The sequence below is a fragment of the Oryx dammah genome, unplaced genomic scaffold, assembly GCF_014754425.2.
Source record: "Oryx dammah isolate SB20612 unplaced genomic scaffold, SCBI_Odam_1.1 HiC_scaffold_11, whole genome shotgun sequence".
NCBI classification, from domain to species: Eukaryota; Metazoa; Chordata; class Mammalia; order Artiodactyla; family Bovidae; genus Oryx; species Oryx dammah.
In genome coordinates, this window is record NW_024070195.1 from 4,953,249 (window position 1) to 4,980,105 (window position 26,857).

The following is a 26,857-nucleotide window of genomic DNA, read 5'->3' on the forward strand; positions in this document are numbered from 1 at the left end:
TCTTCTTAAGAGAAGACATTTCATTTGACTTCTTTACTTTAATGACAGATGTCAACATCAAGACAGTGCTGAGATTTTATCATTTTGTGCTGCTTAGCAGAGAGATTGCAGAGAAACATTCTATCAATTAGAATATAGTTAAAAACTAGAGAAAAATGATTACTTATCTTTATGAATCTTCTCTGAATATATGTACAAAATATATTCTTAACAGTTAGGATACGTATTGATAGTAATGGACATTTTCAGAAGGTACAAAAAAATCAGTCCCCAAATGGTCATACTCTGTTGAGTCAGATATGAAATTTCACCCAATGTACATTTGGTGGTTCAGATGGTAAAGAGTCTGCCTGCAATGCAGGAGACCTGGGTTCAATCCCTGGGTCAGGAAGATCCCCCAGGGAAAGAAATGGCAACCCACTTCAGTATTCTTGCCTGGAGAATTCCATGGACAGAGGAGCCTGGCGGCCTACAGTCCATGGAGTTGCAAAGAGTTGGGCACAACTGAGGGACTAACACTTCTATACACTTGTCATTCTTTCCTTTCACTGTAACTGGCATTAGGAGGGGAAAAAAAAGAGAGGGCAGTGAGATCTGAAGGAAATCTAGAGCAATCAGATGGCAAGGTCTCATTCTATCATTCTCTATCGTGAATAATTATCCACGTTTTACTTATTTCATCTATTTAAATCTTATCAATCATGTCAAACTGATTAAAATGGTCTAATTAATTATGTTTTAGAAATTTTGGGGGGTATCATAGGATTAAGACATTTAATAAAACACGTTTTGTGATTAAAGTCTCCGAAGAATCCCATAAGTGTTAAGCCCTACTTCCTGAGCCCCCTATAATGAATATACAGTTCATTCTGAAGCAGTGGTAAATCATTGCAGTAAACGTTTTCTTCATAATGTCACTGCAAAATAGCACAAAGAGTATTCTAACTACATGCCATGAAATTAAAACAAGAGACCATGACTGGTAGGAAATTATGGGTTTATCTTAACTTTTGTGAAGATTTTTAAACAAGCAATGTTTATGGAAAAAGTAATGAATATTAAATCTTTCATACACCTGCCATGATTAAAGAATTCTTTTCACTTATAACAGCAGTGACTTTGCAACATGGTAAGATTTCCATTCGGTTTGAACAAAGAGACTCAGACAAATTAAATAGGCTCAGGCCACACAGAACAGTGAGTCTGAAAAGCAAGCAGGAGTCCATCAGGTGAAAAGTATTCAAATAATTCCAGATGTCCTGATATTGAAAACATCCCGAGTCTGTAGCTAAGACCTCCACCCTGGAGTGTGGTCCGTGGACCAGCAGAACCAATGCCTCGTTGGTAAAATTTCAGGCCCCAAGCTAAATCTTACTGAATTAAAATCCTATTTTCAAAGAAAATGCTCAGGCGATTCATCTGCATACTCAAGTTTTATAAGCACTCCCGTTGTGGGGAATTATCAATTATCATTCAAGGCTAGTAAGATCTTCCTGGAAGGAAATCAACATAAGTTTATGTATTTTTATATAGTTTCTATATTTTTATGTAGACATTACAGCAGATCTTCTCTAGAATGGGTGTACCTTAAGAGGTTCTTTATGTGTGGAATCTAAAAGCAAATGATACAAATGAACTTCCAAAACAGAAAGAGACTCAGATTTAGAGAATGAACTTAAGGTTGCAGTGGGCAGAAGGGTGAGGACAAGGGGAGTTTGGGATGGACATGTTCACTGTGCTGTATTTAAAATGGATAACCAACAGGGATCTACTGTGTAGCACATGGAACTCAGCTCAATGTTATGTGGCAGTCTGGATGGGAGGGGAGTCTGGCGAAGAATGGATACATGCATATATGTGTGGCTGGGGCTTCCCTGGTGGCTCAGAGGGTAAAACATCCACCTGCAATGCAGGATACCCAGGTTCAGTCCCTGGGTTGGGAAGAAACCCTGGAGAAGGAAATGGTTTCCCACTCCAGCATTTTGCCTGGAGAATTCCTTGGACAAAGGAGCCTGATGAGCTGTAGTCCACGGGGCCGGACACCACTGAGCGACTCACACTTTCACTTTGGCACTTTCGCAAGTATGACTGAGTCCCTTTGCTGTTCACCTGAAACTATCACAGCATTGTCAGTCGGCTACACCCCAAATAAAATACACAGTGTTTTCCTGAAAAATGAGGGCTGTATTTGATTCTTTTTAATCCATGAAAACAGTGAAAGTGACAGTTGCTCAATCATGTAGGACTCTTTGCAACCCCATGGACTATACAGTCCAGGGAATTCTCCAGGCCAGAATACTGGAGTGGGTAGCCTATCCCTTCTCCAGCAGATCTTCCTGACCCAGGAATCAAACCGGGGTCTCCTGCATTGCAGGCAAATTGTTTACAAACTGAGCTATTTTTTTGGCTCACATTTGGTTCCCTGAGAGTGAATGAACAAATGCTGTTAAAATAAAAATAGAGCAGCCAAGGGATTTCCTTGGTGGTTTCCAGTGGTTATGACCCCGTGCTTTAACCACAGGGGGCGCAGGTTCAATTCCTGGTCAGGGAACTAAGATCCCTAAGATCACTCTTTGAGGTGTGGCAAAAAAAAAAAACAAAAACAGTCAAGTCAGTGATGTTACATTTGTTAAAAATGTTAGGATGGTTGGTTCAATGGACAAGTATTGATACAAGGACATTCCATGGGCATATGAGAAAAGCAGAATGTGTGCAAATGAGACAGTTGTGCTCAAATGAATAATGGAAACAGACCGTTATTTAATTAATTAGGAAGAAAGCACACAAATTTTGAGCATCACTCTGCTTCACCTGATAATTTGAAAACCATGTCATTTAAAGAGCAGTTGTGACACCAGGATGCATAAATATTTTTTCATCATGCCAAGTCATACTGTTGGTTCATAATCTTGGTCAAACTTTACTAGAATTCTGTGTTCTTTGACCAAGGAAAATCTAGAATGTAAAATGGGTTAAAGATAAAAATCACTACAGGAGGGAGTTCAAACCTGGTTCTCTGTGGCAACAGAGAGGGAGGGGATGGGGTGGGAGGCTCAAGAGGGAGCAGACATATGTATACTTAATAGCTGATTCATCTTGGTGTATGGCAGAAACTAACACAATATTTTAAAGTGATTATCCTCCAGTGGAAAAAAAAGACACACACACACAAAATCACTGTAGGAAATTAAGAGACTCAGATAACAGTCCAGAGAATGCTAGAAGTTATTTTCAAACATCTGTTAAGCCTGAAACCTGCAGGGTAGTCCTATCTATCTGCAGCAGGGTAAGTGTCACAGGTTAGGGGCGCGGCCCCCACAAGACTGCCCTTGCTTTAGAACCAGCTGCAAGCCCCGAGGACCCCAGGCCACCAACCAGTAATAAATGTGGGGAGTTTCCACTTCCCCCTCAGGTTCCGGACTTTGCTAGAACAACTCACAGACTTCAGGGAAGCACCATACATTCCATTGCAGTTTTATCACGAGTGTGCTGTTCTGCGCTCAGTCGGGTCCAACCCTTTGTGACCCCAAGGCTTGTAGCCCGCCAGGCTCCTCTGTCCACGGGATTCTCCAGGTAAGAATACTGGAGTGAGCAGGCGTGCACTCTTCCAGGGCAATCTTCCCAACCCAGGGATTGAATCTGAGTCTTTTATGTCTCTTGCACTGGCAGGCGGATTCTTTACCACTAGCACCACTTAATCATAAAGGGTACAAATTCAGAACAGACAAAAGCCCCGTGGAGTGAGGTCTGGCAGGATTACAAACACTAAGCTTCAGTGTCTACAGGAGCATCGCCCATGGCACATCCATCCATGGGTACCTCCAACCAGGAAGCAGTCCTAAGCCTCAGTGTCTAGGGGTTCTATTGGCTCTCATTACATAGCCACGATTCGTTGAATCACTGACCATACAATTGAACTCAATCTCCAAACCTCTTACTTTCCACAAAGATTGAGCTGATGTCCTGAGGCTCAAAACCCCGAATCGTAGAGTCACATGGTTAGTCTTTCCAGCATGGCCAGCCCTGCCTCTGGAAGCACCACGACTGGACCGCCAGGGAATTCCCTGGGAATTCCTGTAGTTAATATTTTAAATTCCCTTATTATTAATTTTTGGTAGTGAGGCTACATGATATAATATCTGAAAGATATTTTAAATCTGGCACAAAGTACACATTCAAAAGTTGATTTCCTTTCCTATAGAAATTAGTATGTATTTTACACTACCACTATTCCACGGATACAAGTGAGATAAAGTTTATCTCCTTCTGATGGTAGGTCAAAGAAGATGGGAATACAGAGTTAGCCTGACAAACTGACTTTCAAATAACATGCTGAACTGTTTAAAATTGGGGGTAGGGTGGGTGGGATGGGGAGTTTGTAACCGGCAGACAGTAAAAAAAATTAGAGAAGTATGGGGATAAAAGGATGGATAAGTTAAAACTGTAATATTTCATCAAGGATTTAGAAAAAAAAATTTTTTAAGCACAAATCCTTATTGTCTTAGAATTTAAGGCAGTAGTATAAAACAGAACAAATTAACCTTTCCCTTTAAAATATGAAAAGTTTCAAAATGATTACCATTTGGGGAAAAGAGAGACCCACATTATTTTATTTAACAAATGATACATGAGCCAACTCATTGGAAAAGACCCTGATGCTGGGAACGATTGAAGGCAGGAGGAGAAGGGGATGACAGAGGATGAGATGGTTGGATGGCATCACCGACTCGATGGACGGGAGTTTGAGCAAGCTCCAAGAGCTGGTGGTGGACAGGGGAGCCTGGCATGCAGCAGTCCATGGGGTCGCAGAGTCGAACACGACTGAGAGACTGAACTGAACTGAGGGAGGCCTGGCGTGTTGTAGTCCATGGGGTCACAGAGAGTCAAACGCGACTGAACAACATGAAAATGAGGCAGAATTTCTTGGGCTAGATCCTTAATTATCATGCATTCTGTTGTACCCATGTATCCATATAACAGGTTAAGGTCACCATCAGAATATGATGGAATTTTAAGAATGAAATTAAATATTCCAAGTATACTACACTCACAAAGTATAAATGATATTACTAAGAGCATGGATATCAAGCTGTTTTAGCCAGTATTACTTAGAGTGAAAATGAAGATTAATAGGATTTAATACAGTTAAAGCAATTCTAAAACTCAGGGCTAAAAAATTAGGGCCAAAATCCTTCTGAACTTAAGACTCAAAACTGTGCAAGCAACATACGTGCAAATCTGCTAAATCTACTTGTGCCCTCAAATTTATCTCGTTTCATCTTCAAGCTGCCAAATTAAATTTCACTTTTAAGAGAAACTATGATAATTTTATTATTATTTAAGAAAACAATTACTTTCCCTTTGGGATTCCCTGGTGGCTCAATGGTAAAGAATCCTGCCAATGCAGGAGACATAGGTTTGAATCCTGGGTCAGGAAGATCCCCTGGAGCAGGAAATGGCAACTCACTCCAGTATTCTTACCTGGAGAATCTCATGGACAGTGAAGCCTGGGAGGCTACACTCCACAGGGTTGCAAAAGAGTTGGACGTGACTCAGAGACTAAACAACATTTTCCCTTCACTTTAAAAATTCAGATCAGGACGTTTCCCAGCACCTTTGGTGAATAATAGGAAATCTGTCTTGTGATATATATACTTATAGGACACCGGATGACAACTCTTCCTCTATCCCCTATATTCCACAGAAAAATTAAAGCACATTTTATTTAGTTCCCTGGTGGCTCAGACAGTAAAGCGTCTGCCTACAATGCCTACCACGTGGGAGACCCGGGTTCAATCCCTGGGTCAGGAAGATCTTCTGGAGAAGGAAATGGCAACCCACTCCAGTCTTCTTGCCCAGAAAATCCCATGGATGATGGAACCTGGTAGGCTACAGTCCATGGGGTCTCAGAGTCAGACATGACTGAGCAACTTCACTTCAAATGATCAGAGAAAAGCCTAAGGTTTAAAGTTTAAGTATACTTCACTTTCCCTCTTCATAACAAAATCCAACCTTTATTCCCCCTCTTTATAACAAGATTTCATCAAACACATTCTTTAAAAAAAAAAAATCACAGAATAATTTTTATTTATAATGAAGTTATTCTCTCTGGACTTTAAATCATCAGGTCACTCTTACAACAGAGATTCAATTTAAATAAGACCGCCAAAATGGAATGGAAAAAGGAAAACAGTCTATTTTTACATATCAATTTCTTTGATATGTCATAATGATACACAATCAGTCTTGCAACATGGTCCATTTCCAGTGAAATTCTCAACAGACTGTAAGCACTGAGTCCTTCCTGTTGACATTTCAGTCCAAGCTGTGCCAGGCGAGGCCCTCTTGATTGCTCTGGAGGTTAGACAAACAGGGTTCTGAAGAAAGGCCAACTTCATACATAATCCATCCACAAATGGATAGCATGCCTTCAGAGCCTTTGGTTTTTGTAAGTCCCTTTGGAAAGTTAATTGATTGATGAATTAATTCTATTTTACAAATAGAATTTTACAAAACGAATCACTGCCTATACAGTTTGTGCCAACGTCCTTGACTTCCTTAGGTCCACCATTTTGTTTATCAGATCATATGGTGACGGCAGTCTTATTTTATCCATATTTTTGCTGTAAACATTGAGAAATATACCAAGGACAACTAAGAAACCAGACCACACATACCTAAGAGAAAGAAATAAGGGGAAAAAAGATTAATGTCAGAGTAACAATTTATCATTAAACAGAGTTTGATGGATTTCACAAAAATTCTTCAATAAAATATTTTGCTACTGGATACCTAAAGTAATCTAAAATAGTACTTATTTTAGGTTAATCTAAAATAGCACTAAAATAGTATTTATTTTATTTTACAAATAATATTTAGGTCATAGTAGATGGAATTCTGTATTTTTAATGTTAAGTATGTATGTCGGAAAAGTATTTTACAGAATTTTAAATATAGTGCACTTGAATTTTGAGGATAATAGTAAATCCAAAGTCCAACATCTGCCAGAAGGCTCATTAAGTATGTTTAGAGCACTGGACACGTAAATCTGTCGGGGAATTTGACGCAGCGGCCCAGCTAGTCACCCCGGAGGGGCTAGAATTTGCAGACAGAAAGGGGTGCGTCCTGAGAAGGCAGAACGGCGTGGTCAACACAAGGAGCACCTGAGCCCCGCAGACGGGAAGCGCCGATGGGAGACAAGCCCACAGCCGCCCTGCCGCCAGCAGGGCACCGGCCCCAGACCAGCCCTCCACCCAGAGGGCATGCCGATCTGCGGAGGCCAAGGTCTTTTATATAAAGTGGATTTGCATATGTGCACAACCGTGCGTGTACTGTAAATCATCTCAATTATTATAAGACCTAACACGATGAATCTGCCATGCAAATTCAAACTGCACCTTTTGCAACTTTCCGGAATTTTTTTCTCTTGAATATTTGTGCTCTGCCGTTGGTCGAGCCTGCAGGTACCTGCGGATACGGAAGACCGACTGGACAGGGATGGTGGTTTGTTGTGTGGTTACCTTTATGCTTATACACCTGACACTTGAACAACACAGGTTTGAAAAGCACAGGTCCACTTATATGTGTGTTTTTTTAAATAAATACACAGTCGGTCCTGTGTGTGCATATGTGGAATCCATGGATGCAAAGGGCTGACTGAAAGGGATGTCAGCATCCTTGGATTTCAGTCTTTCGGGTCCTGGACTGGTACTCTGTGGATTCGGAGGGATGACTGTACAATGACCGTGTCTAAGTCTGAATCTTCTCAATTACCAACCAGTATAAGTTTAAATGATGCTAATTTCAAATACATACCAGACAGTAAAGAAAACAGTCAGTGCTTCTACCAGAAGCCAGAAATTGAGAAAACCATTAGGGCACAACTTACAGAATATTTCTCTACCTCAAATCCTTTGTAGGAAAAGGCAGCAAATAACCTTAAGAACCATCTATGTAGATATTTATAATTTATATATCTGCACCAGGGCAAGGGGAATCCCTTAATCTCACCACATCATTCACATTCATTTATACGAGAAACAGGGTCACAAGTGCATTGGGACTGGTTAGGCAATTTAAGTGTACAAAATGATTTCTTCAAAATAATTACATACATTTCTGAAACAGCAGAAGACACATCCATAAATGTGGGTCAAGATGAAAAGGTTTCTTTACAGAGAAATTAAGGCTGTTTAAGAGGAAATGTAAAAGTACCTAAAGGTAGAGAGACGTGTTGAATTGAGAAGTACTTACTGGAATGTGAATGGTTTGGCAAAGAATATAAATGAAAGAACAATGGTCATTGCTTTTCTCCCTGTTGTCACTGTAGGGAGAAAAAGGTTGGTTTTAGAAGGTGCCTCCTAGCTTGGTAAAACTTTGGAAGTCATCTATTTGACAAATCTTTACAGAGCCGACTGTGCACCAAGATCGACACGAGGTGTCAAGGAAACAAATTAAAAAAACAACAACAGAAAGTCACTGCTCCTGCAACCATGGAGTTCACAATCAAGCAGGTTACAGACATTAAATAAGAAGGCTAAATTTTACAGTGCAACTGTAGTAAGTACTTGACGGAGGCCATGTTGCTATGGAGCTTCACCATCTTTTAGAGAGACATTCTTATTCTGGCAAGAAATACTTCTCCAAGGAAGACAGGATTAGGTAGACGGGGGATATTCTTTGAAAGTGACAATCTACAGGACATCCTAACACTCTAACGGTGGGCACAGCCGGATAAAACCATGAACATCTTTCCTGTCCTCTGTTCACTGTCCTTCAGGGGTTATGGCCGGAAACGTTCCTCCCTGGTCCCACCCAGGGGGAGACAGGAACTCCGCACGTGGCTCCAGGACACCTTCCTCCACTGGACTGTGCTCTGCTCAGCTCTTCTCTTACTGGTCCTCCATTCCCATACTATAGTTGCTGGTACTTAAACGTTCAAAGCATGAATGAATGAATACCAGAACTATTTTGGAAATACGTGTCAGAACCTGACTCCCCAAATCTATTTTTCCTTCTACCTTAGTAAAAGGATCCCATTTTTTAACCAGGACACCTGCCCAGCCTCTCCTACAGTTGCTGTGGTCATGGAACTGGGTTTAGTCAACCAAGTGTCAATTTAAGTGTCAGCAGAAGTGCTATCTCTAGGAGTGTGATTTCTAGGGAGTTTACATAAAGAGACGGATGTGTCTCATGTTCTCTCCACCTTCCTGCCTGGAAGAAGGACGAAGATGGCACAGCAGAGAGACAGAGGGACTGGATTCCCAAGGAGCTGGAGCCACCATGCCAGCTTGGGTGGCGCAGGGCCTATGGCTAAGAGGACAGGCCTGGAGTCACATGCTTATTACATAATCTAATTAAGCACATCATTCTTACCTGTTACAGCAAGAAGTGCACCGAAAATTTTAATCAAAGCCAGAACAAAAGAGATTCCAAAATACCCAGTGAGGGAAAAAAGGAAAGCATAACCATAGGTCCGAATTGGATCCTGTAACATATAAAAAAGCCTTTTCTAACGAAAAATGCAAAACAAACTCTGAGGTATTATAAATGAAATAAAATTACAGATTTTAACCAACTTCTTGAGCAATAACAAGCCAATCAACAATGCAGTTAAGCAAAGATTCTTATTTAGTTCTGATTTAATGGAAAAATAATGCGAAATTAAAAATCCCCAACTTATACATTATGAATAGTTTAAAAGTTAACTTATAGAAAAGAGCAAGGACAAAATAAATTTACATATAAATCATTTCATTTCTAAAATAATTTCTGATCTACATATACTGCATTAAAGGAGCCGTCAAGCTAAACAAAATACAGTCTTTTTGAACAAGGAGAATCAGAAATACAGAGGAAACTATTTAATGGAAGATGTTTATTTTAAAAAATGTGATTAGTGTTTACCTTTGAACAAAATGTTACTGCAGGGCCTAATCCACTAGTGCATGTCAATCCCAATAAAATGTACACAAAACCGATTGAATACGAATACAAAACCTAGAGAAGAGAAAAATAAAGTTGAAAAATGTGCTATTTAACCAAAGGTGGACATGAATAGTTTTCAATATGTGGGTCACTTAATCTATTCAATTAAATGTATAGAAGAAACCATTTTAAAAGTAACATCAATGTTTCAATATGGCCTAATTTTCTGGAAACGATGGTTGATCCTGTTTATAAGTTTTAGGTACAACATAACTTGTACAACAGAGAAGGCAATGGCACCCCACTCCTGTACTCTTGCCTAGAAAATCCCATGGACGGAGGGGCCTGGTAGGCTGCAGTCCACGGGGTCACTACGAGTCGGGCACAACTGAGTGACTTCACTTTCCCTCTTCACTTTCATGCATTAGAGAAGGGAATGGCAACCCACTCCAGTGTTCTTGCATGGAGAATCCCAGGGACAGAGGAGCCTACTGGGCTGCCGTCTATGGGGTCGCACAGAGTCGGACACGACTGAAGTGACTTAGCAGTAGCAGCAGCAACTTGTATATGAGAACTCAGCAGTACTAATCCTTTCATACATGACTACCTAATTATTCATTTTTTGCTTAGCTTAATTACTGAATTCAAACCAGATTTTAGTGTTGGGATCCTAAAACATACACAAAGATACTCTGAAAACTACTTATTAAATATGAAAAACCCAAACATTAAGCTTGCAAAGACTATTAAACTATAATGAAAATAAGCAGTAGATGGCATATTTATTATTTAATTTCTCAGTTTTCCTACCAATCTTTCTATCCTGGTTTATTATGCTCCTTATAAGCAGAATCAGCGTTACTGGCAAACTTCAAAACCTGCTATGTGTCAGGTACTGTGCTAATGATGCTCTATATAGATTAATCCTTTTTATTTCTCACAACCAGCTCAAGAGACAGGCATGCTTTTTTTTTTCAGGCTATATATATATATATATATTTTTTTTTTTTTTAAATCTTTTAATTTTGCATTGGGGTATAGCCGATTAGTTTCAGGCGAGCAGTGAAGGGACGTGGCCATACACACACAGGTATCCACTCCCCCTCATCATCCAGGCTGCCACATAACACTGAGCAGAGTTCTCTGCGCTGTCCAGTAGGTGAGTCAGGCACTCTTGACCATCATTTCCTACCAGTGTGTGGATGGGAAAACTAAAACTTAAGAGATGGTAAGTCATCTTCCCGAAAGAGGAGAGCTAGTACAGTGAGGATATAAACCAAGGCTATCTTAGATCACAGTGTACGTTTTAACCACTGTATTGCACTAACTTTCTAGTTACCTACAGTTCCTTAATTCTCCGCTCTTCCCCTTATCTAGGAAGAGTGGTGATGATCAAGGAAACTCCTGACCAAGATTAAGTCCCGTTCTCAGGGACTCCGCACAGATGCCGACTCTGCTCCCAAAGTAACCAGCCCTCTGTATCCTTAACGCAGTGAGCTCTGTCTGTCTAGCAAGGTGGTCGGCTGTAAAACTAAACCAAACACACATATAACGTATTTACTGGATACAAATACCAACCAGTTAGAAGACACATGGGAAGAAAAGGTATTTACAGTAATAAGCGTAAAAAGATGAAACACCTAACAATAATTTCAATTAAAAAAAATACCTGGATTTATACAAAGAAAACTTTATAAAGTCTAAGGGACATTAAAAGGAAACACTTGAATAAAAGGAAACTCATACCTCATTCTTGGACTGAAAGAATCAAGTGTATAGATGCCATTCTCCCTAAATTAATTTGTAATTCAATACCATACCAATCACAAAACCAGTGGGATTTCTAGTTTATCTGGGGATATGGACACCCAAGAGTAACTACCGGTAGTAAAATTCTGAAAAACAAAAGGAGCGACAGTGGCTAGTCCAAACAGATGGTAAACGTCTGGTGATAAAGCTGCTGTCATACGGGTCCAGTGCAGAAATAAACTGGAAAAGATAAAATTCTAAACTCTGCATCAGAACATTAGAGGATGAAAGAAGATATTTAAAATAAAAGTTGGGAAAGTGAACTATTCAATAAGTGATACTAGGGCAAGTGGATAGTCATGTGGAAGAAAATTTTCAGAAAGCTTTGGCTGGATCGAAGATTTAATAAATAAGGAGATTATAAAACTAGGAGGCTACTAGCATAAAATTCTTAAAATTTGAGAGTTGGAAAAGCCCTTTTCAATAATAATGCACAGCCATAAGCCATGAAGCAAAAGATAAGCTAAACTACATGCAAATTACAAACTGCTAGATGGAAGATAATACCAGATACAAAGAGAGAACAGACATGATGCAACGGAGAAGATTTTTTACCATGCCCCAAACCCCATGAATCAGAGGAGAAAGACGATCAAATGCTTATCATACGGTATTAGTGGTGGTAATGGTATTTTACTTTTTACCTTCGTATGACACTTGAGCATGCTATTTTTATGAAAACAGTGATGATAAACCAGTTTAAAATGCAATGCAAAAATGCAAGTCTTCAGTACTATAGTTATGTCATAAAACTAAGGACATCCTCATTTTTGAGTCTGTCTGATGTGATGAAAAAGCACAAGAACATTTACCATTTCTGAATTAGAAGCATTATGCAGCTTCATAACTTTCTCTTGGACATTCCCAATGACAGCATCTGCACACAGGGCCAGCGAGATGAGGACCACACCTTCAAGAAGGCATAAGAAAAAAATAACCTCCTCATTCAAATGTATGAACAGTAAACAAGACTTATGAGGAATTTGGGCTAAAAAAACAGCAGCCCTTAAATTACACTTGCTCAGTAGAGTACTTTTATCCACATCCAGCTGTAACAGGCATGTAGACGATATTATTTAAGAAACAAAACTAGTACTAATAATTGCATTGATGCCATCACCTTATTGTGTTTAATAATCACGTCAAATAATAGTTTTATGTTTAAAGTACTGATTTTTAATAGGACTTGAGATCATTATTTTGAACAGTTATCCTGGATTTTATATGTGAAGTAGCTGACATACACAGTTTTGTTTTAAAAGGCTCTTTTGGAAAGGCTCATAATGCACAGAAATGAAGTCAGGCTGTTTAAGAACTTTAGTGATTAGGTTACAAGTCTGAAAGAAACACTGTACTAAACAAATATGGTGAGAAGTTACAGAGCCACTGAAACCGCCTTTCCTCCTCCTCGTCATCACCCACACCCCCATGTGCAGGCGCTTTCACATCCACTACTTCAGCATCTCATTTCTACGCTCCCACTACCTTCGTGTGAGGCAAGCTATTATCTCTTTTTTACGTGAACCACTCCTATCCCTGGTGGCTCAGACGGTATAAAGAACCTGTCTGCAAGGCAGGAGACACAGGTTTGATCCCAGGGTTGGGAAGATCTCCTGGAGGAGGAAATGGCAATCCACTTCAGTATTCTTCCCTGAGATACTGCATGGATGGAGGAGACTGGAGGGCTAAAATCCACGGGGTTGCAAAAGAGACACAACTTAGCGACTAAGCACGCACACGCCTCTAAAATGACTTTTCCCCTCAGTCTCCAAATATAATCTTCCTTTTGCAGGTGCGGACACAATGAAGCTAAAACAATGAAAAGTAATTGTGCACGTTCCTTTTTTCTTTTTCAAAAAAATAACAATTACTACTGTGGTTCTGTAACTTGTGTGTATAGTTCCAACTCAGTCCTTAAAAGACTGATCTATCAAGTACTTGAAAACAGGAGATTTTAACGAGGCAAACAGCCTCCTGTCATGCCCAAATACAAGAGTACTGAAAACAATGGTTATGTTTCAGAGTTGTGACACTTTTACTACATCTTATATGAGAGTCCAAAAACTTTATGCTAGATATGAGAACCACAGATGTCACACCATCATGTAAAACCCTAATAAAACTGTAAAAATTCTTACTCTGAACTGAAATGCTGACAAAATCCAAGAAGACAAATAAATTCCTTACCTGTCAGGTTGAAATTTGGCGCAACCGTGCTGTCGGCTAGCGTAAACCATATCAGGCCAAGGCTCATACATAAGGCAGCAGACACGTCTACAACGTTGTAACGCTTTCCTGTGTGTAACAAAGGGTAAGTGAACCTCATTATGCAATCACCCACTCAGCAGAGTGCTGGATCTAGGTGTCTAACAAGCTCAGCAGGGGTTGCTTCTTATACACAATGTCAGAAATTATCAAGAACATTTTAATCAAGGCATGGGATAGTCACAGAAGGGTTTCTGAAAATTAAATTATCCTGTGAGCACCAAAATGTCCTTAAAATTAGACACAAAATCCTTCTTTCATCTGCTATGATAGTGATTAAATTAGAACATTTAAAAGGTTTGTGGAATTAGTGCTTCTTTTATTTTATAACATAAGCCTATGAATTCTTTTATAGTTTGTAAGTTTACAAAATAACCAGAATAGTTATTCAGGCTATATATAAGTTTGCAAATACTACAGTCAGATAACTTCTAAATTGGTGAGGTTTAACTTATTTCAGTACATCTACATTTAAATAAGGAAATTACACAGTGTAACTTTTTAGAAGGATTGTAATGAAATATTCTTACACCGGTTAAGTCATTCACAAAGTTAAATGTGATTTTTAATAGGAATTGAGATCATTATTTTTTCCTATGTGAACAGTTATCCTGAAATTATACGTTTCAGTTGACATACATATTTTCATTTTAAAGGGCTCTTTTGGGAAGGCTTATAATGCATAAAATGAAGTCAGGGCTGTATGAGGAACCTCGTGTTATCCAAACAGGAATGTTCCTCATGACACTCATATGAGCGTGCTCCACAGCTTGCCACTATCACTGCTTCCTCTCTTACTCCTGCCTTCATAGGCCTGTAACTTAGTTGGGGCTCAGCAAAGTGGGTTAAAGAACACTTTTGCTCAGCTTAAGCTTTACTTCATCATGAGAATTATCCATTTGCACAACAGAGGTGGACAGTGGAGCCCTGGAGAGTAGGAAAATCAAAGAGTTGAAAACAGCTTTCCAGGTACTTCTGAGGTAAGCCTTCAATATGTGAATATGGCCTTTTGGCAATGTAGTAGACTCCAGGCAAAAAGAATAAAACAAAATACTATTTTGATTTTCCCCAAGTCCAAAGATTTCAGATCCTGAGGTGTATCAGGGAAGTATCAGTGTTTTTATAGTATCTTATTTATATTAGATTATCACTCAGAATTGTTACAATACCTAGAATGTTCATTAAAGATATTAATCGGAGTTTAATGTTTTTCCTAATGCTAGATGTCACAGCATATCCTGTTAGCTTCAAACAGTATGAAAACATATCATTACTATACCTTGAATAAAAACTCCTCCTAGCATAACAGGAATCAATTTGCAGCACTTGAAGATGACTTGGGTAGGATAATTCAGGTAGCCCAAGGAAGTGTTTGATAACCCCATAGTACCCACAGTTAGAAAAGCTATTATCATGTAGGTTTTTCCTGGTATTCTGTAAAAGACAATTTTCAAAATCTTCATTTTGGGACCCAATTATACTACTGTAAGAGAATGTGCTTACAATGTGTAAATTCCTAATTAATCTTCTAATTTCTGTTTAATACTTCTAGAAATATTGGTAAAATATCACTATTCTTAAAGGTATAGTACTGCTTACTTGTACAAGAGAATGCAGTAAAGTTAACAGTTCACCCTTATTTAATGGACTGTAAGTGAGGACTCTCAACTGTGTGAAATAGTAGTACATTAGAGTTACTTAGATTCTTACTGAAAATATAAATGTTTGTTACATTTAAGAGTTTTTTTTAACAGTAGTTACAGTTACATACAAAAACCATCTTGACTAAATGCAGAAAATAAGAGTTGATTTTTAAGAAATATTGGTTTCTAAAATGGTAAAAGAGCAGCTTGCTGTTGCTGCTGTTGTCACGAAGTTGTGTCCAACTCTTTTGCAGCCCCATGGACTGTAGCCCACCACGATCCTCAGTCCATGGGATTCTCCAGGCAAGAAGACTGGAGTGATTGCCATTTCCTTCTCCAGGGGATCTTCCTGACCCAGGGATCCCACCTGGGTCGCCTGCACTGCAGGCAGATTCTTTACCATCCGAGCCCCCAGGGAAGCCTTTGTTAACGTTCAGCTCCTTTTAACTCCTAACTGCTGTTCTATTTCCTAATGTTTCCATCTAGCATTAGGAAAAATATATCTGTCCATTCTGCTCGAATAATCAGAGCAGAATTTCTCTAGGAAGTCCATGGTGGTTTAAAACCCTGCTGCTGCTGCTGCTTTTTATTACCATAATGTCTTATGCCTTATCTCTAATGCTATTAATTCTATAAATTGTTAAAACAACCAACTTTCAGATGAGGAGTCCAGCTCTCTCATGATCCCAGATGTTTTACTTTGGGTTCTAATTGGACTTCCTAAAGGAGATTCTTAATATGGTACCTTCAGAATTTTGAGCTATTCTTGGGAGCATATGTTTACTTTGAAGAGATACTCAATGGTCTAAAATAATAACCTTGTACATCCACATAGTTCTAGTATGTTGCATTTTTAGATTTATGTTGCAGATTTAAATCTAGTTTTCATTTGGGGATTTGGGCTCACCTTTAAATCAAGGCAACAAAATTCCACATTTTTTTTTTTACATGGCTATGCATAAGACAAAATAATTTACCAGAAAAGTTCAATTAAAATGTATCATTTCCAATTCCGTTTTGAGATCTTTGCTTATATTTAACTACGAACACAGTGGTCAATGTTCAGAACCCACGAGGAAATAACTGGGCCTGCCCATATGCATCAGTTGACAGCGTCCGTAGTGTTTAACCCTCAGTGGGGGTTACAGCGAAGGGGGCACAGCACGACTTCTCCAGGAGATGACAGCAGTCAGAAGGGGCAAATTTCCTCACTCATAAATTTGCAAACAGTGGCCAGAAAGTTCAAGTCAGGAGAATCACAAGATTAGAAAAGCAGTGCAGTAAAGGAGAAGGAAAACCAGCCTGCAACTCACGAAACCTAAATTCAGAAGGTTCCAGCGTGGGGCATGAGCTCATAGAAATCCCAGCTCTCCTCCAGGCCTGCTTTCTTACTGGTGAAACGAGGCTAGATTTCACCATCTTGCCTCTAGGACTCTCAGCCGTTTCTACTTGAATACCCCAACTACTTACTACTTTAGATATGATAGTGAAGCTGTAACTTTGAAAAGTCCTTTGAAAAGCAATTTGACAGATCTCCTTTACTGAAAACTCAGTAAAGTAATTAACACCAAAAGCTACAAGGTCATCTTCGCTGAAATAACAAGGCGTATATTTAAGGTATTCTAGACTGTGAGATGTAATACCACACATCGCCATAGTTTATCTTCAACATGAAACTTCCCTGAGGAATTGACAGAACTAACAGGAGGCTCAAAAACACATTTTCTAACTCCAAAATCTGTACTCTTACAAGCTCACGGCTATTCATATAAATATAGGAAGGGAGAAAAAGCTAAGCAAAGAATTCGACCAATTAGAGGTCTAAAGAGCAGTGCCACTTAAATAAATTCAGAGATAGATACATATACTTGGAAATAAATTCAGAAATATGCGATTGGGCATGTTTTCACTGTAATACACCTTTAAAGATCTTTTTTTTTTTCTAAAAAGGGTTTTAATGTGCCTTGGAATGAAAAGGTTTCAATTCATAATTACATTTTCTTATAGGCCTATAAATTCTTCTACCTAATTTCTTCACCTGTGTTTACATCAAACACAAACGACTTTATCTTTAAATGTGTTATGGGCATGTGATTCGAAGGCTGGGAAAAACATGACTGATGGCTCACTCTCTATCTTTTGGTAGCTGAGAAGGAGCTGTATCTTTTTAAAATTTACCACTTAGGAGGATGCGTCATCTTGTGTTTTTTTTATCTAATAAATACAGCATTGTGATTTTTCACTTTAAAAGCAATCAGAGGTTCAGCAGTTTGCAATATATAATAAATCATCAAGCTTCCACGTGTGTTAGTCCTGACAGATGCATTTACTTACTTTCTATTCTATCTATGGCTGAGCTAAGTCTTGTGGAGTTTCAGAGCACGAAAATAATAAAGATGATCTTGGAATCAAACATTTTTAAAATTGCTGCCATAATAATTTATTGGCAATATAGAGGTTGAGAGGTAAAATTAGACCAATGATACTGATGTTGCTCATTTAAATATTTAAAATTTTATAGTCATGTTCATACAAACATCAAAAACACTTATTTAAGAAAAAAAGTAGCTATGAGAATTTTTTATTTTTACTTGAAGATTAAACATTTATATCCATGAAGATAATGTCAACACTGTTATCTCCTTGGCACACTTAAACTATCCAATATATGCATGAAATACTCACATTTTAGGGTCTGGCATGACAGGATAACCACACTTAAACTTACCCAGAAAATACTATATTCAAATTCCCCACCCCCTTCTGATAGAAGAGACGAGGTTTTCATTGCATATTGTTCACTGTGCCAGGAAAAATATTTCAAGATATTACTCAAACCTAGGTGGTCATTAATTTAAAAGATACTGTCATATAAACTCTTAAGTTTTGATGGGAAGGAATATTATGAAATTTCTCTAATGTCCATGAATATAATCCCTACTGCTGGTCATTACAAATGTGATAAGTGGAACACATCCCACAAAACAAAGTATTAACTATCCATTTCAAAAAACCAGTATAAAAATAGGTATTGACATTTCATATCAAGGCCACTCTTAGGTAAAATTTTCAGTAATCACACCTATTTCCATTATAAGAACATGTATGTACATCTGAATACGTTCTGTTTTAAGAAAATCTATTTTATTATTGAGTGTAAACAACATTTTGTTTTTGGCTGCACTGTGGCTTGCGGGATTTCAGTTGCCTGACCAGGGATTGCACCAGGGCCCCTGCAGTTAAGTGCAGAGTCCTGACCACCGTACCATCAGGAAATTCCTTCAACAATTTTTTGGTAACATTACACTTCAGGGGATATTACTTCTTTCAACATACAATGGAAATATCAAATTTACCATTTTTAATACATTGACAACCCTAATGAAAATTCTTGGATATTAAATGTTTTATTAACGTAAAACATATATTTCACATATAACATACTCCATGAGCCCAAAATAATAAAACAAAAAAAATAACTACTAGTCATGTACTTAACTGCCAAAAAAAAAAAAAGCAAAAACAAGCAATCCACATACCTCCTCCTTTTGTCCTGAATTAGCTGAAGTTCTATTAGGCCAAATATGGAGTAAAATGCAAACTGCACTAGAGTAAGATACCATCCATAGGGCTTAAAACCCTCCACTGAGAATATTAATTCCTGTTAAGAGATACATGGAACACTGTTAAGTTCAGCGGTGCCGATCTCCTCACAGTGAATTCATGTAAGCACAGCATTTTAATAGAAACCAAGCGTCACCCCTCAAAACAGCAAAATGAACCAAAAAGCATCCAAACGTAAGGCTTCTGAGAGGTAGAATCAGAGAGGCTCAGAGGCCTTTAAAAAGACACGCCGGCAGACATCCAGCAGCACAGCAGGAGCGGGGGAAGAGCTAGGAAGTGAGCACGCCACGTGCTTAAAAGAGCCAGACTAGGAGAGCTGCCCACAGCAAGGAGGGAGGCCGCTGACTCAAGAACTCACGTGCTTTTTAAAAAGCAAGTCTCATTACAAGTCTACTACCTCAAGCCTGTTTTCCTGTATTAACATAATCATTCAACTCACTAAGTAATGGTTTTTTTTAGAAGTCCTGCGCCATGGATTACATAAAAAACTTTCCCTTAGAGAAGAATGGTTACTCTTCCTAAACATAATGTTATATCATGAAAAATATTTGTTAATTATTAATAAGCCATTCTTAATCTCATTAAGTAGTAGTCTAATAAAGTTATCTGGCTTAACTGAATAAATCATCTACCACATAGATAAATACTGAATAATATATAGTATAAATAATATATATTTCAGCTATAAATAAATTTTAAAAAGATGAAACTGATGGATAAATTTATGTTCAAAGAAAAACTAAACATAGGCTCTAAAAAAATCCTGAACTGATTTTGTCCATTTAGGATTCTGTGCAATTTGTCAAATTTAGATTTCATGTTTAAGTAAGTCTGTGAGTTATTTAGTAGGAGTTGTCTGGTTTATAAAAACATAAAAAATATCTTTATTAATATCCTGACACTAGGTAAATATTTCACTTTCTATATTGCTAAATTTACTACAAAACCCCATTTTCTTTAAACTATTTTAATATGGAGTTTTATGGAAGAGTTAGTAGCAATGTCAGTTCTCACAAAAAGTAATGTTACAATTTAATCAGTTTATCTAATTTTAAAAGAAACTTCGAACATACTAGTTTTTAGTTAAGATCCCTGATCATTTATCAAGTAGAAAAAAAGTTAACGAAATCTGTAAATTTCTAATTCATTTTCCATTACAATGGCTAACTTTGCTTCCAAGCTATTTGGTAACAATGGTATTTCAAAGGAGAAAAAAATGCTTCTCAAGAAGAAATTCCAGAATCTGATAAAAGTTACCATTTTGTGTTGTTCTTCATTGTTATACCTGAATTTTTATATCATCTTCAAGTAGAAAAATCAGTTAGCAATATAAATATTAAGATTTAAAAATTCATGTTGTTTTACACTAAGACACCTTATATAGCACTTTTAGAAGCAAAGGAATAGTCACAATTCTATTTTCTATTTTTAAACTTACTTTTATATTTTATTTCTATAAGATAAAGGAAAAGCAAAGAATAATTTTTAAGATCACTCTGATTATAAAGAATATCAGAAATATTATCTACATTTAAGAAAATGCATCACTTTCCTTTTCTTGAATTATAAAGATTTCTCATGAAGGGAACTGCAAAGAAAAAGCAAGTTGGTAAAGGCTGAAAATATCCACTAATGAACTGATAACTGAGAATATGTCTGCTGTTTACACTAGCCTGGACTGTCATCCATCCACCTCACGTCTTTGAAGGTCAGGACTTTGCTGGTCAGATGTATACAACTATCCCATAAAACAACACAAATACAAGACAAATTGTGGCAATGCTAGACATTTTTTGCAGAGGTAAAAATCACAGAAAAATAAGGTTCTGGCAAAGCTGGCTTCCCTTATAGCTCAGCCAATAAAGAGTCTGCCTGCAATGTAGGAGACTCAGGTGCGATTCCTGGGTAGGGAAGATCCCCCGGAGAACCCACTGGCAACCCACTCCACTATTCTTGCCTGGAGAATCCCATGGACAGAGGAGCCTGGCAGTCTACAGTCTATGGGACTGCAAGAGTTGGACACAACTAAGCAGTAAGCACAAAGTTAGTTTATAAGAGGAAACCACCAAGGATGAGAACACCTCAGATGCTTAAATAATGATTCAAATAGTATAGGCTTAAAGACACACCCTTGGAAAAATATTAAACATCCAGATATATTCTTGCAAAATGACCTCTTACTGAGCTCCAGGAATTAAAAAATGAATGGGAATATGGCTTTTGTGCTGTTGTTCAATTTTATGTGAAAACTGTGTTCCAAAATACTAATCAATACTTGAATCATTTTCTTTCAAATAACACATGGTTATAATTACTTGTTATACATTTTCCAAAACATAACACTTCATATTTTTTCTTAACTTTAGTTTTTAAAAATTGTCTCCGGCTTCCCTTCCCCCATGTAAAATACTTCACTCTAAAATTTGGATCCCTGTTTCCAGCCAATTTTATCTTAAGTAGCCTTTTTCTACTAGTATACTAAGAAACTCAAATTTGTGAATCAACTTGCTATCCTATGAAGGGAAGTCTCTTGGACAAAACTGTTGGTAGTACCCATAATGAGCTCAACTATTACAAATAATTAACATATTATAAACAAATAACTAATTTTTTACCTGTAAATATCCATAAATTAGGTAAAATACAAAAACTCCAGCAACACATATGAAAAACTGAGTCAGTTTGTTGAATCTGCTGAGATTTATGCCAAGCACGACAATGTCATCTATAGACTTGATGTGTGGTGACATTGCTTGGGTTTTGGATGGAACAGTGATGGAAATGTATTTCCTGGAGCTGTTGAACTTGAGATCCATTGTTCTTATTTTGCCGCATTCAGTGCTACCAAAGTTATCTTTGTTGATTTCCTCTCCTTTGTTCAGTCCTCCTTCTGCCTGCTGAGCCAAGTCCTACAGAAGGAAATAAACAATTCAAGCAAAACATTTAGACCATCAAGTAAAGTGCTATGCTCCAAATACTATCTCAGATCACATTTTGAAATTTATATAGCTAAGAGTCATTCTCTCTGGATTTTAATACATTAATTCTCTTCCTCAAGCTTCCAATCGACCAAAATAGGTTTACTCTCCAAACAATTTACCTTCACCTGATAAAGACCAATATATCACTAAATGCACACCATTCTTATCTCCACAGCAACAAATCAAAAGCTAACCTTGTATTTATTTCAAAGTAGTAAAGAAGTAAGGGTGCCTTTATTATGCTTCTATTTGTAGTGAGGATATAATTTTTAAAGCCCACAACAGTATATGCAGAACGTCTGCAACATTAAAGTCAATCTCTAATTGTAGAAAAAGAGTAAAGAACAGCCCAAACTCCTACAGCTGCTAAGCCATCGGTAAAATTTATTTGCTAATGACACTGTAAAATAAAGTCAAACATATGTAAGTTATGTAAAAATCCAGATTTATCTGAGATTATAGAAAAGATACTATGCTTTAGCAACAGCATCTCTTGAGTTAAAAGGAAATGTTTTCTTCCTTTGAAAACATTATTGTAATTTAAAAAGTCTTTGGTATAGTTGTTCAGTGGGTATAAAGCTTCAATGACACCAGCTAACTCTGGTCCTAGACATCACCTGTTGCGGAGACCCTATAACACAGTGCCTATGGTTAACTATGTGGGGCTGTGCACTCAATCATTTGTTAAGCAGGTAGATCTCAAGTAAAGCATTCTTAACAGCAACACACACACACACTCACACCCAGGGGACACAAGGCACTTCCGGTGGGGACAGATCTGTCTATAGATGGGATCACAGGTGTGTGCTTATGCCCAAACTCATCCAATTCTACCTATTAAACATGTGTATTTCTTGTATGTATCAATTATACTCCAATAAAGCTGTTTAGAAAAAAGAAATAAAAAATAAAAAAAGTTCTTGGGTTTGTAAAAAGTGAAAAAAACATCACTTTTTGTTAGTTTGTGAAAAAAAAAAAAAATCATGAAAGCTCCACAGATGACTGTCAATTTCTTTTTGGATTAATAGAAACTGGAAAATAAACTATGTAAAAGTTGACGAGATAGTGCAGAAGTATGACAAAGTACAGAACAAACTTATTAAGAAAAAATTACTTTCCTACAAGAGACTGTTACAATCCCAGAGGAACTAAAACATAGACTCTACTTGAAGGAAGAGGATAATAATAATTTTGACAGTGAATTATCCAGAAATCTTAAAAGAAAAAACAAAACAAACCCCCACCCCCTGCAACATGGAAGTTTAAAACCACAATAATTAGTTACTTCTTCAAGATCCCTTCTAATCTGCTCAGTTACAGAGATTAAGTAGGGCCCTTTCTGCAATTTAAACTTGGGGTCAAGGCTCTGAATACAACTTGTAACTAACAGTAATACACAGGCATTGAAGAATGTTTGTTGAACAAGCTACCTGCCATGTTTCTGGAAAGAAAAATGTGTAATTTTAAGAAATATGTGTAATTTTAAGTTTTTACTGTATTTCCTTTCCATGTTTTACACACGTTCTTATTTCCCACATGCTTAATCAACGTCATCTCTGTTTAGACTTTTAAAGTCATCTTGCAGGATCCCCTTCAGATATGACTTTCATTATAAAGCATGCCTTAAAAGACCTTACCTAAATGTTGTGTTTGACTGTAGAAGAAACAAAAAAGTTAGCAACTATTTTCCATACGTTTTGGCCTGGGTGTAGAGCACCATTCAAATAAATCTGTTCTTGTGTAGGTTTTTTAAAATCCTCTCCCTTCCTGGAATTGAGAATGCAATGTTTTATTAAACAGAACATCACTGGTTTAGATTATGTGACTGATGAAGGAGGACACTGAGCTCTGATCGCCAATAACTGTGATCCTGATGGCCATATTCCTTCCATTAAAGGCATTAGTGACTGATATTAATCACATTTGGAATAAAAAAGCAGCATTTCCAGCACATATTGAAATTTAAAAATAAATGCATGGTGAAAACACTGATTTAAAATGATCTACTGAAATAAAATTTAATTTCTTAATCTCTTTCTTAACCTTTAGAAGAAAAGTCTCCCACTACAAAAAGGTAGACTATAAGGAAAATATGCTACTATGATGTGAATAACCTAAAAAAAACCCCGATTCTGTATTTTGCCACACTATGCTTTACAATTAAAAGACTCTTGCCATTTTTAGCTAGATTAACTGGACTCTGGATATTAATCATGACCTGTGGGGTATAATTATAAAACAGAGAAAAACAAGATTCTGTGCTATTTCATAGAACACACTTCACTGCACAAAGTTCAAGAAACTGTGTGCTCATTTTTAAAGGTTACTCTTTTTCAGATTGCTGGGAGAAATATCAATAACCTTAGACACGCAGATGACAGCACCCTTATGGCAGAAAGTGAAGACGAACTTTAGAGCCTCTTGATCAAAGTGAGAGAGGAGAGTGAAAAAGCTGGTTTAAAATTCAACATACAAAAAACTAAGATCATGGCATCCGGTCCGATCACTTCATGGGAAATAGATGGGGAAACAATGGAAACAGTGAGAGGCTTTATTTTTCTGGGCTCCAAAATCACTGCACATGGTGACTGCAGCCATGAAATTAAAAGATGCTTGCTTCCTGGAAAGAAAGCTATGACCAAACTAGGCAGCTTATTAAAAAGCAGAAACATTACTTTGCCAACAAAGGTCCGTCTAGTCAAAGTTATGGTTTTTCTAGTAGTCATGTATGGATGTGAGAGTTGGACTATAAAGAAAGCTGAGCGCCAAAGAATTGATGCTTTTGAACTGTGGTGTTGGAGAGTCCCTTGGACTGCAAGGAGATCCAACCAGTCAGTCCTAAAGGAAATCAGTCCTGAATATTCATTGGAAGGACTGATGCTGAAGCTGAAGCTCCAATACTGTGGCCACCTGATGTGAAGAACTAACTCACTGGAAAAGACCCTGATGCTGGGAAAGATTAAAGGCAGGAGAAGGGGGTGACAGAGGATGAGATGGTTGGATGGCATCACCAACTCGATGGACATGAGTCTGAGCAAGCTGCAGGAACTGGTGATGGACAGGGAGGCCTGGTGTGCTCCAGTCCATGAGGTTGCAAAGAGACACGACTGAGCAACTGAACTGACTCTTTTTTCTCCAAGGGAGAAAACTAAAATTAGGATTGAACAGGTATATTAAAAAATTAAGTACAAATAAAAGTGTTAGTTGCTCAGTCCTCTTGGACTGCAGCCTGAGAAGTTCCTCTGTCCATGGGATTCGCCAGGCAAGAATACCGGAGTGGGTTGCCATTTCCTCCTCCAGGGGATTTTCCTGACCTAGGGATTGACCCCGTGTCCTCTGCAGTGCAATCAGAGTCTTAACGCTGACCCACCTGGGAAGCCCTAAGTACAAATAACACTTATCTAAATTATTTTCAAAGGCTGTTTCTCTCTTCCGAATCCCAAACTATGTCAATTAGAAAAACGTCCATCCAATAAATAGTTCTAGACGTCTGATATCTTACTGCAGAAGAAATGCATACTCAATACTTGAGTCTGCAGAGGTAAGAGTGGAAGGTCACGACACGAACTTGACACCCCGATGAGGACAATCACCTTGGTGGACAGCTGAGTGCCACACAGTGCCCAGCTGAACGCAGAACCGGGAAGGAGCTGTCAACTCTAAACGCTGTCGTGGCTGAGACAGGAGGAGGCTGACCGGTCCAGAGGCCCGGGGGAATAGCCTAGCAGACCAGACCCTCCCAGAGGCCGGCGGGTCCACACACCCGCCCGAGCGAGCTCTCGCCAGCCGGAAGGCACCAGAGGAGACCGTGTCAGCAGGTTTCCGTTAAGCCAGGCCCCAGCGCCCTGTCTCCCGACCTCGTCCCGCTCCCTCACGAGGACGCAGGTGGGCCGTGTCCCGGTTCTCCGGGGGGAAGGGGAGGGCTGGGTCCCAAACACGGCGAAAGGCCCGGGGGTGCGGGGGGGGCTCTGGGTCACCTGGAAGCGGGACCCCAGCCCAGGGGCCGCCTCAGCCAGACGCAGCGTCTCCCCCTCCCCAGGTCCGTCGCCATCACCTCCTGCGTCTCCTTCTCGCCCACTCCGGCACTTGCCACCTCAGCTGCCGCTGCCGCTGCCGCCTCCTCGCCAGGTGCTCGCATCCCCGGCGCCCGCGCGCCACTTCCGCTTATGTGTCCGCCTGCGCATGCGCAGTCGCGAGGCCCCGCCCCCTCGCCAGCCCCGAGCCTCCGCCGGCGGGGGCGCGGCTACGTCTCGCGCACGCGCCCTCTGCCCCGGCGCTCGCTGGCCCAGTGCCGCTGTGGTCCAGAGGTGATGCTGCGAGTGCGCTGCTCTGCTCGTTAAACGTAGCGTCCGGGGGCGAGTGACTGTCGGATGGAGAGCTCTCCTCCTCCGAGCTGTGCTGCTAGTGTTTCTAGTCTTCGAGCCTCTGAGCCCGTGCAGCTCCTCTGGCTGCAGGGCGGGGGACTCTGGGCCCCGTGGGCTCCCACGCAGGTGGCCTTGCCCTGGAATTTGAGAAGGAAGCCGACTGGAGAATGTTGCACCCCGATACAGACGCCCCAGGGGTTCCCTCTTACCTCTGCTCGATCCAAATGAGATGGGGTAAACTCAC

General features: G+C 39.0%; 1 protein-coding gene across 2 annotated transcripts; it reads right to left on the reverse strand.

Annotated features, from left to right (window-relative positions):
- Positions 1-5,994: 5,994 nt before the first annotated feature.
- On the reverse strand, positions 5,995-26,405 carry SLC35B3 (solute carrier family 35 member B3). 2 transcript variants are annotated; one of them, XM_040249445.1, is made up of 11 exons: positions 26,304-26,391; positions 23,887-24,016; positions 21,884-22,177; positions 19,184-19,305; positions 15,281-15,435; positions 13,924-14,031; positions 12,549-12,646; positions 9,907-9,999; positions 9,376-9,487; positions 8,254-8,323; positions 5,995-6,677 (listed from the first exon to the last, which is right to left on the reverse strand). In XM_040249445.1, the coding sequence occupies exons 3-11, from the start codon at positions 22,082-22,084 to the stop codon at positions 6,527-6,529; spliced, it is 1,110 nt and encodes a 369-aa protein (XP_040105379.1). In that variant the 5' UTR covers positions 22,085-22,177; positions 23,887-24,016; positions 26,304-26,391; the 3' UTR covers positions 5,995-6,526. The 2 variants fall into 2 exon arrangements, with proteins under 2 accessions (XP_040105379.1, XP_040105378.1); XM_040249444.1 differs by lacking the exon at positions 23,887-24,016 and having other exon boundaries at positions 26,304-26,405.
- Positions 26,406-26,857: the final 452 nt, after the last annotated feature.